We start from the raw sequence: 16,313 nt of genomic DNA, 5'->3' as shown, positions 1-16,313 counted from the left end.
CCCCCTGTATGCGTGGCTCATCTCCCCCTCCCTTTATGCATGGGTGGCTAAGGCTCGTCATCTCCCATCCCACCCCGTAGGCTGTATGCGTGGCTCATCTCCCCCTCCCTCCCTGTATGCATGGGTGGCTGGCTCATCTCCCATCCCCCCCTATGCGTGGCTCATCTCCCCCTCCCTCTGTATGCATGGGTGCGGGCGGCTCAGACTCGTCATCTCCCATCCCCCCCCGTCCCCCCCAATGCGTGGCTCATCGGCTGCCCCGCCGCCCCCCATCCACGGTCCTGCTTCATCCTCCCCGGCTCCCCCCTGGCTGACGGCTGTCATCATCATACTCACCTCACACCGCGCAGAAGAACGGAATCCCGGCCGGCTCCACCTCTGTCCCGACTCCCAGCGGCGGCGCAGCACCTCGTCCTGTGTGAGCGCCGCGGTCAGGTGGTACCGCTCATTAAGTTCATGAATATGTATGCATATTCATGAACCTTAATCAGCGGTACCATGTGACCGCTCACACAGGACGAGGCGTGGGCGTGCAGTCACTGAGAGCAGACCAGGCATCGCTGGAGCAGGTGAGGTGAGTATGATTGTATCATGATGTCTTCAAGGAGGCAGCGGCGGTCGGGCGGAGGGGGGGTGACCCCGGCCGGACCGTACTCTATTATAAAAAAAACCAAAAAAAAAACCACATACCTGCTCAGGTGCTGCCCCCCCCCCCTGCGTCGCCCCGCCCTAGGCACGTGCCCTCAAGTGCCTAGTGGCAAATACGGCCCTGGCGCTACTACACACTGTCCAGGAGCCACTGATGCCGAGATCCAGGTCTAGAATCCCACAGGACACCTTCCATCATCTCAACCACAGCCCAAACGTTGTAGAACTGCACACAGAAGAGTGGAAGTGGAAGCCACAAACTCTACTCATCACATTATGAGTGGCCATGATGAAATTCATACAAGTTGGATCCACTTGCGATTTTTTTTTTTTCCTTTTTATTTTTGGGCGATTTGGAATCTAGACCTCAGACAGCTGACTCTTTAGGTTTCCATCGACCGTGGAGACGTTGCTTTGCTTCAGCTTTGATTTGCGTTTTCAGTGTCCCCTTAATGTTTTTTTCTTCTTAACACCGTATTTCACCAAAAATTCCTCCGAGAGGTCTAAGGGCCATTATCTGTATCTTTAACAGATTAAATCTAAAAGCCACGTAAACCAGTAAATCCATTATGACAGGCCGAAACATTGTAAAGTTCAGAAATTTCCATACTGCACAATTCTATTCATAGGAGAACCTCATATTTCAGACAGAAAGCAAGACAAATGCCTGGAGTAACAAGGCCTGGCGGGTCACCCTCCATGCCAACTGTCTGATCCGGGAATGCCACACCCCGCCCTGCACAGTGTAGCCCTTCCCTGACCCCATGGGACAACAAGCTGCACATTATTCATTACCATCAGGATTTATAGGCTGCTAGTATCTCCTGGCAGATGGAAGGTTGGTAAGGGGTGGTCACTGGACGTCATGCACACAGCAATGTGGTCATACATGGCCCTGGTCATACTTCTTAGACTATTATGTGGCGAGACGAGATTCACAATATGATACAGGGGTGAATTTCACTACTGAAGAAAATTGAGAGAACTGGTCGCCTGCCGTAAATATGTAACGTTTCACCCGGTGTAAATGCCGCTGTTCTCCTGAATCCGACGATGTTTTCCTCATCTTCCTGCTCCTCTCCATTCCCGAGATATGGACCTTCTTCCTTGTATATAAATCAAGTCTAGATATCCAAGTGGGCGTGGGCCTCAACTCTTCTGTGGACGTGTTCTTGAGGAACACGCCCAGTTGACTTGCAAGACTAGATTTAAGAAGGGGAGGGTTATATCTCAGGAACGGAGAGGCGTATGAACAAAAGGAAAACAACGCCGGATTCAGAAGAACAGCGGCATTTACACCAGGTGAAGAAAATTATTAAAAAGAATAAAATACATTTTGTATGGCACGTGACAGGTCCTATTTAACATAGCTCATCAGCAAGAGATCAAGAGTAAGCAACCCAAAAATGAATGAATGAGCTGCAATTCCCAATGCAGCCATAGACACAAATGGCGGCGCTGTTTCTTTTTAAAGTTTTTCTTTTAAGGCTATGTGCACACGTTCAGGAATGTCTGCAGAATTTTCCTGAACAAAACTGGACTTTTTCTGCAGGAAATCAGCATGCGTTTTTATCGCCTTTTTTGTGGATTTTTCGCATTTTTTTCCCCCGGAGCTTCCCAATGCAATAATATAGCGTCAAAAGCGCAAAAAATCCGCAAAATTAATGAACATGCTGTGTTTTTTACCGCGATGCGGTTTTTTTCACGGAAAAAAAACCGCAGCATGTGCACAAAATTTGCGGAATACATTAAAAAGGATGGGATGCATATTTAAGCGTTTTTTTAAGCATTTTTTCCGCAGAAAAAAAAAAAAAAAGGCAAAAAATCCTGAACGTGTGCACATAGCCCAAATGTCATAGAAACCACTAGAACGGCGGAAGGCGATAGAGATGGCATTTCATTTCCACTGACTCTAATTTGGGATAAACAGCAGTTTAATAAATCACCCGACACCTTGCCTACGCCCAAACACAAGAAGATGTCACCCAGGAGATATTTGCAGTTTTAGACGTGTATAACATCAATCCAGGTTACCAAAAATCTATTACACAGAACATAAAACCAGTTGAACAAGTTAAGACAGAAGTATTTCATGAGAAAGCTCCCCTAGACGTCTTTCCATCGCTCTCCTGCAGGAAGTCGCTAACAATCTGGGATATTTCTCAATTTTTAACCATTACAGTTCTCAATGGACGCAGGAAAATCAGACTAATCATTGGCCACAGCAGCACGGCAGGTCAAAATGGTCATTCAGGAGCCTGGGAAAGTTGGTTGACAACCCTTCTAGGAGCGGCGTCTGTGCTCACATTAGTAGATATTCATTTTCCTCCGTTATTCCTCCTGGAAATGTATGAATGGATTGAATAGCGGGTGTCACCATTCCCATGTCCATCCACACTCACACATGGCATGGATAAACCCTACAGACAAGGGGAAAGGCAGCCGGGTGTTACCTACCTCGTCCTACCATGCCAGGAGGAGTAACAGAGGTGCAGCACAATAGCCGACTTCTCAAGAAGGATCCTTCAAAACTGGTATTTTATGCGGGAATTACATGATTTTCTACAAAGGTCAGCAAAGATGGCAGATACACAGAGAATTCTCAGGCAACTTTTCTAATAGTTTTGCATTGCGATAGTCCTCTCTTATTCCTCTTGAACAATTTACAAATAAATCAATAACTTGGTTTTATTAGATGGAGACACCATGACACCATCTAATCTGTGCCAGACACCCAACTCCCCCCTTCACAAGGGGAACAGTAAAGCTTAGCTGTAAATGTATACATTTCCAGGAGGAATAATAGAGGAACATCAAAATGCTTAAAAAGGAGATTCGGAACTCCTACTTCATGGGGCATATAAAGTCAACAGAGATGGCAGATCCATGTCAAAGAGAACCAGCTGCCAAATCTGGAGCGTCGTGTCTTATAACATACTGGAATTCCTCTGTTATTCTTCCTGAAAATCTATACATAAATCATCAACTGTCATCATTCTAACACTGGCCAATCAGCAACAGTGTTCCAATTAATAAATGGAATGTTAATGCCTAATTGTCAATTTCTATATTTCCAAGAGGAATAACAGAGGAGCATCACAATAGAAGGTTCAGAATGGAAATTTCAAAGGGACAAACAAGTGTTTTCGACAACAGACATGTTGGGACAGATGACAGGTTCTCATTAAAGGGATAGAGAAATGAGCAAATAGTGAGTTAAAGGGAATCTGTCAGCAGGTTTATGCTGCGTAATCTGAAGACAGTAGGAGATAGAGGCTGAAACACTGAATTCAGTGACGTGTCACTTATCAAGCTGCGTGCTGCTGTTTACTAACTGTGAGGCTATGTGCACACGTTCAGGATTTTTCGCGCTTTTTTTGGCTGTTTTCCGCGGGAAACACGCTTAAAAACGCATACATAAGCATCCCATCATTTTTAATGCATTCTGCTATTTTTGTGCACATGATGCATTTTTTTTCCACAAAAAAAAACGCATTGCGGTAAAAAACGCAGCATGTTCATTAGTTTTGCGGATTTTTCGCGTTTTTCCCGCTATTTAATGCATTGGGAAGCTCCGGATAAAAACGCACAAAAAACCACATGCGGATTTCCTGCAGAAAAAGTCCGGTTTTGTTCAGGAAAATTCTGCAGAAAATCCTGACGTGTGCACATAGCCTGAAGGTTTATTACTAGGAGAACAACATCACTGGCCTAGTGTGACTCCGCCCCTCCTGAGATTAGCTGCTCACTGTCTATAGACAATGTAAATACAGAGCCTGCTGTGGGCGGGGCTAGCTTTCTCAGCTCTGCTGCATTCTAAATCTACACGCTGTTCAAGAACGGCTGCACCCAGTAATCTAAGTGATACATTGTTGGATTTGGCTTCTCTTTGGCTTCATCATGCTGCTCTCCGATGTGGAAGCAAAAAAACGGCTGACAGATTCCCTTTAAGGTTACTGCATGGAGCCCCAGCGCAGGAGATACACAAGGTTTGTGCTCTCAATAGAAGGTATTTGTTTAGATCAGCATGAATATGGCTCTGTTATCTCTAAAAAGACAGTGCTAATCAACCCTTCAGCGAGCCCCGGGCACAAAGAGTCAGTTTTCACTAGCATTCAAACGCAGCACAGAATAAGCCGCTCATTGTCTGCTGCTGCACAGCGCAGAGCCCTGCATGTCCTGGCATGCTGCTCCGCCAAGTGACGCCCTGCCATGGGATCTACAGGAGGAGACATGCTCCCTGCAGGCTGCAATGGCTGCTCCAAAGCAGAACGGTCGCTCTAGGACTAAGCCATAACCCAGGCTCGGCCTTGCAGCAGCTCCCAGGGCCATGATGGCGGAGAGGGGGACTAAGCACCCTACAGTCCAGCAGTCACCTCAATTATTGCCCGTAGGACTCCTCAATGGCAGAGTCCGGGAAGCTGAGCTACAGGATACGGTAAAGCAGAGATTGGCCTTAGTGGTGGCTTTAGGGTTAAAGAACAATACATTTTTTCCCTCTAATTAATTAAATGACTGTTCACACATGAATATATACAATCGCACACATGGATACGGCCCATTCACTAATAATGACCTGACTTTGAGGCATCTACACTCTGATTTGTTTCATTCACCAGTTCAGCTCAATGCAACTAATAAAACTAAAAGAATCAATTGACCTATAAACCCGAGCCAGGCATGAATTCAATGTCTACTACGTTATATAGGTATATGAAAAACAATGGCGATCAATAAAGTGCTCATCCTGGGGCTGCAGGTGGGCACCGAGCCGAGCTAAACATGTACAGTAGGATTTAGATTTCTACTATATTTTTTAGTGATGTGCATAAATATGACACATTAATTCAGCGTATAATAACCTGACACTGGTTTCCAGGAAAATATTGTAATAAAAAGTGGAATTTCACCCAAACACAGAACCCCGAGTATAAAATCCCTCAATAATAATTAGAATAGCACATTGTATTGAGATTGAAATGGGACAGTTTATGGGTTTTTTTTTTTTTTTACTGTCTGATAATCCAGAGTATGTAAAAAATAAAAAGTCCAGTAGATGCTGGACTGAAGGAGAGAAAAAGCAAAGAAAGTGAGAGGAGAGAGAGAAAGAGGAGAGAGAGAGAAAAAAAAGAGAGGGGAGAAAAGAGAGGGGAGAAAAGAGAGGGGAGAAAAGAGAGGGGAGAAAAGAGAGGGGAGAAAAGAGAGGGGAGAAAAGAGAGGGGAGAAAAGAGAGGGGAGAAAAGAGAGGGGAGAAAAGAGATTTTCTTTCATTTTTCCAAATTAATCAAATAAAAATTGGATTATTATAGAAATTAATTTAAGAAACTCCCCAGAAAACAAAATAATGGACACAAAAATAACCTAAATGTTAAGAACAAAAATGTTCTGCAAAAGATTGTAAATAATTCTGCAATTCTTTGACAAGAAAAAGAAACCAAAAGAAGAACAATTCACAAATCTACTCTGGGAAGTGGGCTAATCAGTACGTTGCGTCAGATCCATCTCAGTGTCGCTCAGTCCTATGGTCACAGACCAGCGGTAGCGCTGAACACACAATGCAGAAACCCCACACTGGACGCTCACTGTATTTATAACACAACAACACAAAGTATCAGCTCCTGAGATACATTGTACCCGCCACACACAAGGCTCACACAGGCGGATCAGGGTCCTTTCTAGCAGGATTCTCCCCACGGACATTATGGCAGAATGACGTCTGTCAGTAGATCAGTTGTGTAGGGTGAAGATTATCAGGGCAGCGGACAAGTCAGAGTGGGGTCCTAGCGGTGGAGGTTGGCTGGGGGGCTGCGGGTCTGGGGAACCTCTATGGGAGCAGGACAAGGTCTGGAAGTGACTGGCTCTGGGCAGATGATGGAGCAGGCTTCTGAACACCTAGTGGTGGGAGGATGTCTCCAGCCTGCAGCTCCTCATCCTGCTTTTCATTGCAGCAATGCAGAGACGCCATCTTCCCTGGATCTTAATCTTCCTTCAGTCCAAATCCTTTTATCTCCTGCCTCTTTCATGCCCACCCAAAGGAAGAGCCCACAGTTCTCACAGAGACCCCCGCCCCTTCCAGGAGACTAGTTATACATCCACCTTTTTATAACTGAATTCCTAAAAAAAAGTGCCCCCTAGACCATATGCTAATTGCCCCCAGATCTATAATCAGCAGAAGGAGGAGAAAGGCCGGGGATGGGGGGCTACTACATAGAATGGACCATGTAGACAGTGCCAGCTATTCAGACCACGGATGGGACCAGTCACCAGCGGCAAAACATTCACAGCTTTGATGTCTCAGACACCAGACAGAGGTGGGATCTAGAGAAATATGTAGGGTCCATGCTTCCCAGGATAACACCCCTTCATGACCAAGGAGACACAAATATTAGAGAAGTCCATGACTGACTGGCACACAGACATATGGCACAGCAGGGGGCTGTGGGAGATGCCGAACTTCCACAAGTCATCACCATGTAGCACCAGTCATATGGAGGAGAAAGGAGGGAATCAGGGCAGGGGATTGACTGGAAACACCATGGAAAAATAACTGGTGGAAGGTGGGAATGGGAAAAGAGACAGGAAGAGTGCAGGGTGGGAAGAGACACCCTTGGAGGGGCAAGAGGCAACTAACGGGGAATGAGAATATTAGGACAGCACCTTAATGATACATAGTGGAAATAACAAGCAGATCCCAAGGATACCAGCAGGCAATGAAGGGTTAATTCGAAAGCGATAAAGGTGATGAGTGTCTAAAGAGGGCACCAGCAGCTCCGCCATAGAGAGACCAGGGGGCATCGCAGATCACAGAGGATGCAAACATGAGCGATCATACCAGAGGAAAGGGAGGAGGCATCAAAGGGTTAATCAGAGGAGACAAGTGGCATCTCCAGAGGAGCAAGAAGGCAGGAGAGGGGGTGCCACAGACAAGAGCCCACCCCCCAAGAAGACAGGGTACCATTTCAGGCAGGAACCCCCTGAAGAGGCAGGGTAGGGGTAGCACATCAGGAAGGAGCCCCCTGAAGAGGCAGGGTAGGGGTACCGCACCAAGCAGGAGCCCCCCAAGGAATCAGGGTAGAGGTACCACACCTGGCAGGAGCCCCCCCCCCCCCCCCCAAGAAGGTAGGGTAGGGGTAGGTACCACACCAGGGAGGAGCCCCTCCAAGGAGGCGGGGTAGGGGTACCACACTAGGGAGGAGCCCCCCATGAAGGTAGGGCAGGGGTACCACACTAGGGAGGAGCCCCCCATGAAGGTAGGGTAGGGGTACCACACTAGGGAGGAGCCCCCCATGAATGTAGGGTAGGGGTACCACACTAGGGAGGAGCCCCCCATGAAGGTAGGGCAGGGGTACCACACTAGGGAGGAGCCCCCCATGAAGGTAGGGCAGGGGTACCACACTAGGGAGGAGCCCCCCATGAAGGTAGGGCAGGGGTACCACACTAGGGAGGAGCCCTCCATGAAGGTAGGGTAGGGGTACCACACTAGGGAACAGCCCCCCAAGGAGGCAGGGTAGGAACACCACACTAGGGAGGAGCCCACACCTTTAATAAAGAAGATGTACACAAGATCCACAAAGGAAAGAATGGCAAAGGGTTAATAGGAGAGCGCCCCCAGTGGGGGTAGGAGAGCACAGGAGGGAGGCGGAGGGGACATATTGCCCTCCTCATAAGAGGCTACATGTCCTATAAGGAGGGGGCAGCAGAATCAGGGAATGAAGGGGGCATCAGATGGTAGAGGATGCAGATCAGTCATGGCACTAGTATGTGGAAGCCCCCTTTAAAGGGCTGCAAGAATTAAAGGGACATGATGAGCATTCAGCCCCCAGTATGGGCAGCCATGCGAAGCAGAGGGCATGAAAGGGTGAATGAGGGGAGCAGCGGCGCTGGCACATGAGGGGCACATCCCCAGCAGCACATCCCCAGCAGCAGATCCCCAGGGTGATCGCACAACAAAGGGAAGCAAGGTGTGATCCGGCATTACATCAGCTCCTCAGCAGCCGCCCTCCCCCATCCCTCACCTCTATGGCCAGCGCTCCGGCGGCGGCGGCCAGCAACAGCAGCGTTATGTGGGGCAGCATGGCTGCGGCAGAGCGGGAGGTGCAGCCTGGGATCCGCGCTGTCTGGCCTCCGGTGCGGGCGGTGATTTCCTCCGGGCTGGTGCTGTGGACTGAGCGGCGGCACACGGGAGACACACACACACTCACATCCACGGGCTGCGTCAGCTGATCCTGCCCACCCGCGCCCGCCACTGACCCCTGCCGGTGCGCAGCCGGAACTGCAGCTGCATGCACTACAATGGGCGGAGAGGAGCCGCTGTGCTGCTGCAATGCTACAGGGCTACCTGCGCCATGACTGCGCTGCTGGGGACTGTGCCCACTGCCATTACATCTATGGTAGCAGGCAGGAAGACCTGAAAATGAAAAGCAAATGCTGGACCACTGGGCTGGAGGTGCCCACACATCACCTCAGTCCAGGCGGGCAGTGGCAACTGTCATGGGTCTCTGATACTAATAGTCTTGTCATTGGGAGGAAAGGACCTTCCATGACTCTCCAGGGTCAGGTGTGACTGCGACCCTGCACCTATTACAGCTCTGCCACGCGTCGGACTGGGTGGCGAGGCCCTCCGGTAACATGGACTCTGGGGGCCTCTAGTTATCATGTACATATTACATGACCCCCTGCCCTATATAGTAATACTCTGGGTGCCTTGTACAATGAATGTATTGGGTCACCTACTGCACAGGTTGGGGGTAAGCAGCTTATTCCTGCATGGGGGCCCACCGGGGGATTCTCCTGCTCTCCGCTGTGCCAGTCCACGCCTGACTATGTCCCTGCCCTTCCCCATAGCTGCACACACCGCAGGCCGGCTCCAGATTCATCAGGCCCCTTGGGTTACAGAGTCCCAGGAGAAACAACTTCACTTTTTCTTTTTTTTCCCTCTGTCTTCCAATAGCTAAAACCTTGCCGCACATTTATCGTCTATGGGAAATCCTGCAATGCACTTTATACCGAAATAACCCTGGTGTTTTGTAAAGGAAGAGTTTTTTTTCCACCCTGTTTTACAGTCTTTTGATTTGACAGTCTGCAGGGTGTTCCATGAGGAACCGTCGGGAAAGAAACTTAGACAAGTCGTAGGAACAGCCAAATGGATTTTCCATGGAAATGAATAGGAAAAGTTTTCACATGAGTTGAGTTTTGAGTGGATTCCCTGCTGAAAAAACTCGGTGTCATCTTAGGCTCTGTGCACACAAGGTTTATTCTGAAGGATTCTGCCTGGAAAACACTTGAAAAAGCGATGCAAGAAATGAACATAAAGCGCGGCGATGTAAAAACGACACTGCTGTGCATAGGCTGTAGCCCATGTTACTTCTTTTAACCGCTTCAGTATCTGGAAACCGTAAAGCGGTTGAAATAAGTAACATACTCATTGCTCAGGCCGCTTAGTCGCCCGCTCTTTATTATTGAAAAGACACCGGTGGCAGGGGCGCCACAAAAACGACTGCAAAACCACCAGGAAAACCTCTGCGGCTCCATTGCAGGAATTAATACATCATGTGCAATTCCGTTCGGGTCTGTTCACACTGGGTCTTTCTGCTTAGTTTTTGGAGCAGAAACTCTCCACAAAACCCTCCTCAAAAAGTTCAAACTCCTGAAAAAGTTAGTTTGGGCTCCAAAACCTCATCAAATAGACTCAGTGTGTACTAGGGTTAGGGAAATGTTTAGTTGGCGCTGTTTGGAGGCAGAAACATTTACTTTAGAAAATGCTCTTTTTGTACCTTTGGAGGAGTTTTTGAAAAAGGTTTTGAATCGCTTTTTCTGCTGAAACGCTTTTTTTTCAGCCATTTTAACTTCACAGAATCAAGTTTGTTCCAGATTCCTGAGTTTTTTTGGAGGATGTTGATGCGGATCCTTTCCAAAATGCTCTTTTTTAACATAAAATTGCATATGTTCATTCTTTTGAGCATTTTCTTGTTTGTTTGTTTTTTTTAGGTGAGTTTCAGAAGAGGATACACTAGGAATCTCCCACAAAGAAGTGACGTAACTTCTTTTTTTCCTTCAGACATTTTTCAAATTTTATCAAAAAATGCTCAAAAAAAGCTCCATATATGAACAAGAGGAGTATCCAAGGTTTTTTTTCCTGCCTCCAAAAATCTCCTTCAGTATATACCCTTATGTTATATACAAGCAGAGGTTTTTGAAGAGTGTTTTGGAGCAGAAACTTTACAATACAAATCATTGGGAAAGTTCAAAAGACGACCAAATGGGTTTTTTTAAGCGTGTAGCCGTTGTTTTTGCTTAGAGACCTTTTCCTGTGATTGTTCCAGTCCTGATTTTGGCTTACAAATACGGAGGTAAAAAAACCTCACCAAATACTGAACGTGTGCACGTGACCTAAAAGTGGAATTCGGTTCTCCGGTGATATTGGATGCTGCCATCACTTCTAATCCAACGCATAAAGTTATGGAGGTTTCCATTGGCACTTTGTATTGCCATTTATTTTGCGTGCTTATATAGCGCCATCATATTCCACAACGCTGTACAGTCATCATCGAATGCAGGTATCAAATACGTCACGCTACATGGGCGTAGTATACTATATGGAGAGCAATACCCGGAGATGACAACACAAAGATGTTTAATCTCTAGTCTGACATCTACATCACAGGAGAGACCCCACATAAAGAGATTGTTTGGCTGGAACAGACTCATTTTTGCACATTTGGTTTACAACTTGTGGACTGAACAAATGGTCTTCAGCCCCCCCCCTCAGGAGCACAGAGAGGAGTAGACATAGCTGCTGAAGAAGTCAACTGCTGACTTGCCCAAAATCCACAAATCTGAGCACCTGAACAAACACTGCCTTTGTCCAGGACTGGTGTGCCACCCACAGGAATTCTAATGAGCCTGGCCGGAGTGTCCAGATGTAGAGAAGTCACGTAATCACGAGATCCCACTCTTGGTGCAGAGAGAAATGGCTAATGAGAAGGGAAACCAGCAGGTGGAACCAGAAGCTCCTCGTTTCTAAGACTACGTCAACACAGAATCTTTTTGATGAGTTTTTGGACCGCAAAATGAGTGGCAATTCCAAGTATTTCAGGAGTTTTGAGAATTCGGAGAGTTTCTGCTCAAAAAGCTCCTTGTGAACATTACCCTAAGACGAGGGCAAGTCACGCACTCTTTTATTAGGGCTCATGCACACGTCAGTTTTTCTTGTACAAGTGCTATGGAGTTTTTTTTTTTACTGATAGCACTGGTACCTCTGACAGTCTACAGGGCTGTTCACATTTCAGATGTTTTCCTCGGACCGAGTGGTTCGTGCAAAATGTTGGAAGACATGTCTGATAATGATCTGCGTGTCAGATCAAAATTGGCAAAACAAAACTATGGGTCAGTGAAAAAAAAATCAGACCGCACTTTGAGGACATATGTGCGCTGTCCATTTTTTTTGGAGGACTGTTGGCAGTGCAGTATTCTGCATGGAGGACTATGGGGAGTGCATTATACTGTATGGAGGACTATGGGGTGCATTATACTATATGTAGGACTATAGTAATTGAATTATACTGTAAGGAGGACTTCGGGCTATGCATTATACTGTACGAAAGACTATGGGGAGTGTATTACACTGTAAAACGGACTATGTGGTGCAGTATATTGTATCAAGTACTATGGGGAGTGTAGTATACTGTATGGAGGACTATGGCATTCATTATACTATATGGAGGACTATGGTGAATGCATTATACTGTAAAGAGGACTATGGGCTGTGCTTTATACTGTACAAAAGACTATGGGGAGTGTATTATACTGTATAAAGGACTATGTGGTGCATTATATTGTATCGAGTACTATGGGCAGAGTAGTATACAGTATGAAGGATTATGGCGTTCATTATACTATATGGATGACTGGTGAGTGCAGTATACTGTAAGGAGATCTATGGGGAGTGCGTTATACTGTATGAAGGACTATGAGGAGCACATTATACTGTATAAAGCACTATGGGATTCATTATACTGTATGGAGGACTATGGGAGTGCATTATACTGTATGGACTGTGGAGGAGTATGGGGCACATTATACTATATGGAGGACTATGGGGAGACCATTATACTGCATGGAGGACTATGGGGAGCGCATTACACTGTATGGAGGACTATGGGGTGTGCATTATACTGTATGGACTATGGAGGACTATGGAGTGCATTATACTTTATGTAGGACTATGGGGAGTGCGTTATACTATTTGGATGATTATGGTGTGAGTTTTACTATATGGAGGACTATGAGGAGCACATTATACTATATGGAGGACTATGGGGTGTGCATTATTCTATATGGAGGACTATGGGGAGCTCATTATACCATATGGAGGACTATGGGGAGTGCATAATACTATATGGAGTGTTACGCTTGTGGTTGTCGAATGAATGTGCCACTGGCCGTGGAGAGCCTGCAGGGACGTAACTAAGAAAAACAGAAAAAATTGGAGCACACGTCCAGAAAAATACTTATATCAAATTTTATTCAATTAAAGAATGACAAAAAACATGTATCACATTACTTCATAAAATGTACATAAGAATTCAGACAGAGGTAGGTAGCACAGACCAAAAGAACGGTGCTGTCCATAACTGATGCCATATATACAAAAGTCACGTGCGTAATGCAAAAGATAGAACGAGTCGAGGATCATATGGGGCCGCATAAGAAAGTGCAGTTAGCCCTGTACACAGGCTCGTACATTCATTATTCCTGCAGTCAAACCCATCCTCGTACTCTTACCCAGATGCTGGCGTCAGAACAGGACGGCACCGTTGCCCCAACGCGCGTTTCATGTCAGCTTCGTCAGGGGGCGGTCCCCCTGACGCGAAACGCGCGTTGGGGCAACGGTGCCGTCCTGTTCTGACGCCAGCATCTGGGTAAGAGTACGGAGATGGGTTTGACTGCAGGAATGTCTGTGCTACCTACCTCTGTCTGAATTCTTATGTACATTTTATGAAGTCATGTGATACATGTTTTTTGTCATTCCTTAATTGAATAAAATTTGATATAAGTATTTTTCTGGACGTGTTCTCCAATTTTTTCTGTTTTTCTTGTAGCGGGAGTGTCCCCCCTTTTTTATATTTGTGTCTCCTATGTAGGCTCCCCCACTGGGGTTGTGAGCATGTGGGAGAATACTAGACGGTTACTTTTCATCTTGGGTTTGCTCTATTATAAGGACGTAACTAAGCAAACACTTTGTTCTTCACTAGAGCCCCTGATAGTGTGTTTAGACTTGAGCCCAGGTGGACGTCAGGTGCTACTACAGGACAGACCCTGGAGCCATTGCAGCTGACCCCCAAAGGGGTAGGGAAGCATGATCGACCAGGAACTGGATCATAGGAGGACATGCGGAAGGTAGACAGAACAGGTACTGGATGAGGAACGAACAGGATGAGTTCAGGAACATGGGACTGCCTCAGGTATGGGATCACAGGTGCAGGTTTAGACTGGACTGGTGAGGGTTGCGTGTTGTGAATTCCGTTCTTGGGCTCCATCCTGTGGTTGTGAATGGTATTTTTGGGAGTTCTGCTCTTGGGCTCCCTCTGGTGGTTTCAAGTGGAACTTAGCAGCTGCGTTCACTAATCGGTTCCCTGGCCTTTGTTATATAACTGGGCTTTTGGCTGTAGTGGATGCCAGCTGTCAATGTATTTCCTGTGGATTCAGTTCTTTCCTGGAAGTTCTCTGTTGGCCAGTCCATTTTCAGCTTAAGATAAGTCTGCTAGTTTTTGGGTGTTTCCCTGCCTATGACCTTCTGTTCAGTTTAATTTTGTCTCTTTTGTCCAGCTTGTCATTATGAAATATTCCGGCTAGTTGGAAGCTCTGGGGTCGCAGATTTGCCCCTCCACACCGTGAGTCGGTGTGGTGGTTATTTTTTGTAAACTCTGCGTGGACTTTTTAGTTTTTATACTGACCGCACAGTAGCCTTTCCTATCTCTGTCTATTTAGATAGTATTGGCCTCCTTTGCTAAAAAATCTAGTTTCATTTCTGAGTTTGTCATTTCCCTCTCCACTCACCGTCAATATTTGTGGGGGGCTGTCTTCCTTTGGGGGTTTCTCTGAGGCGAGATAGTTTTCACTAATTGGTTCCCTGGCCTTTGTGTTATGGACCTGGTGGTTAGGTGCACCAGGAATGACCTGATAGTTAAACACGGAATCGGGACGAGCTCTGGGGAAATGGGAACTCTGCTGACCGCAAACTCTACTCCTATCAACACAACTAGAAATAGCCGTGGAGCGTGCCTGACTCTGCCTAGACGCCTCTTCACAGCCTAAGAGCTAACTACCCCTAAAGAAAGGAAACAAAGCCTCACTTGCCTCAGAGAAATTTCCCCAAAGGTAAAAGCAGCCCCCCCACAAGTATTGACTGTGAGTTAAGAGGAAATCACAAACACCAGATGAAATAGGCTTTAGCAAAGGGAGGCCAGTCTAACTAAACAGATTGAGGATAGAAAAGGGATCTTTGCGGTCAACACAAAAAACAACAAAACCACGCAGAGTGTGCAAAAAATACCCCCGCACCGACTCACGGTGCAAGCTGGACTAGAACTTAGCAAGAAAAACCATATGAAACAAATGAACAAGCAGGAACTTAGCTTCGCTGGAGTAGACAGGTCCTCAGAAAGATCCAGGAGAGATCTGAACCAGTACTAGAACATTGACGGAGGATCAACGGAGGGAACCATAGGCGCCACATATCTTTGCAGCAACGACCTATGGAACACATTATGGATGGCAAAAGAAGCAGGAAGGGCCAAACGAAATGATACAGGATTAAGAATTTCAGAAATCTTATAAGGACCAATGAAACGAGGCTTAAACTTAGGAGAAGAAACCTTCATAGGAACATAACGAGATGATAACCAAACCAAATCCCCAACACGAAGTCGGGGACCAACACGGCGACGGCGGTTAGCGAAACGTTGAGCCTTCTCTTGGGACAAGGTCAAATTGTCCACCACATGAGTCCAAATTTGCTGCAACCTGTCCACCACAGAATCCACACCAGGACAGTCCGAAGGCTCAACCTGCCCTGAAGAAAAACGAGGATGAAAACCAGAATTACAAAAAAAAGGCGAAACCAAAGTAGCCGAACTGGCCCGATTATTAAGGGCGAACTCAGCCAATGGCAAGAAGGTCACCCAATCATCCTGATCCGCAGAAACAGAGCATCTCAGATAGGTTTCCAAAGTCTGATTGGTTCGTTCGGTTTGGCCATTTGTCTGAGGATGGAAAGCCGAAGAAAAAGACAAATCAATGCCCATCTTAGCACAAAAGGAACGCCAAAACCTTGAAACAAACTGGGAACCTCTGTCAGACACAATGTTCTCCGGAATGCCATGCAAACGAACCACATGTTGGAAAAATAATGGAACCAAATCAGAGGAAGAAGGCAATTTAGGCAAGGGTACCAAATGGACCATTTTAGAGAAGCGATCACAAACCACCCAGATGACCGACATCCTTTGAGAAACAGGAAGATCTGAAATAAAATCCATGGAAACATGCGTCCAGGGCCTTTTCGGGACCGGCAAGGGAAAAAGTAACCCACTGGCACGAGAACAGCAGGGCTTAGCCCGAGCACAAGTCCCACAAGACTGCACAAAAGAACGCACATCCCGCGA

The 16,313-nt window shown here is 46.6% G+C and overlaps 1 protein-coding gene across 4 annotated transcripts in view; it reads right to left on the bottom strand.

The window, feature by feature from the left end:
- The window catches only part of APP (amyloid beta precursor protein), a 307,189-nt gene extending 298,314 nt beyond the window's left edge, over window positions 1-8,875 (bottom strand). For 3 of the 4 annotated variants that reach the window (XM_077293999.1, XM_077294001.1, XM_077294002.1), the window contains exon 1: window positions 8,664-8,860. In XM_077293999.1, coding sequence (XP_077150114.1) covers window positions 8,664-8,723 — 60 coding nt within the window. In that variant the 5' untranslated portion in view covers window positions 8,724-8,860. Of the gene's footprint in view, window positions 1-8,663 lie in introns of all 4 variants that reach the window. The other variant, XM_077294003.1, reaches the window with a different exon arrangement.
- Between the last annotated feature and the right edge of the window lie 7,438 nt (window positions 8,876-16,313).

Source organism: Ranitomeya variabilis, chromosome 3 (genome assembly GCF_051348905.1).
Source record: "Ranitomeya variabilis isolate aRanVar5 chromosome 3, aRanVar5.hap1, whole genome shotgun sequence".
Lineage (NCBI taxonomy): Eukaryota > Metazoa > Chordata > Amphibia > Anura > Dendrobatidae > Ranitomeya > Ranitomeya variabilis.
Note: the sequence above shows the minus strand (reverse complement) of the source record. Positions and strands in the feature narration are given on the sequence as shown.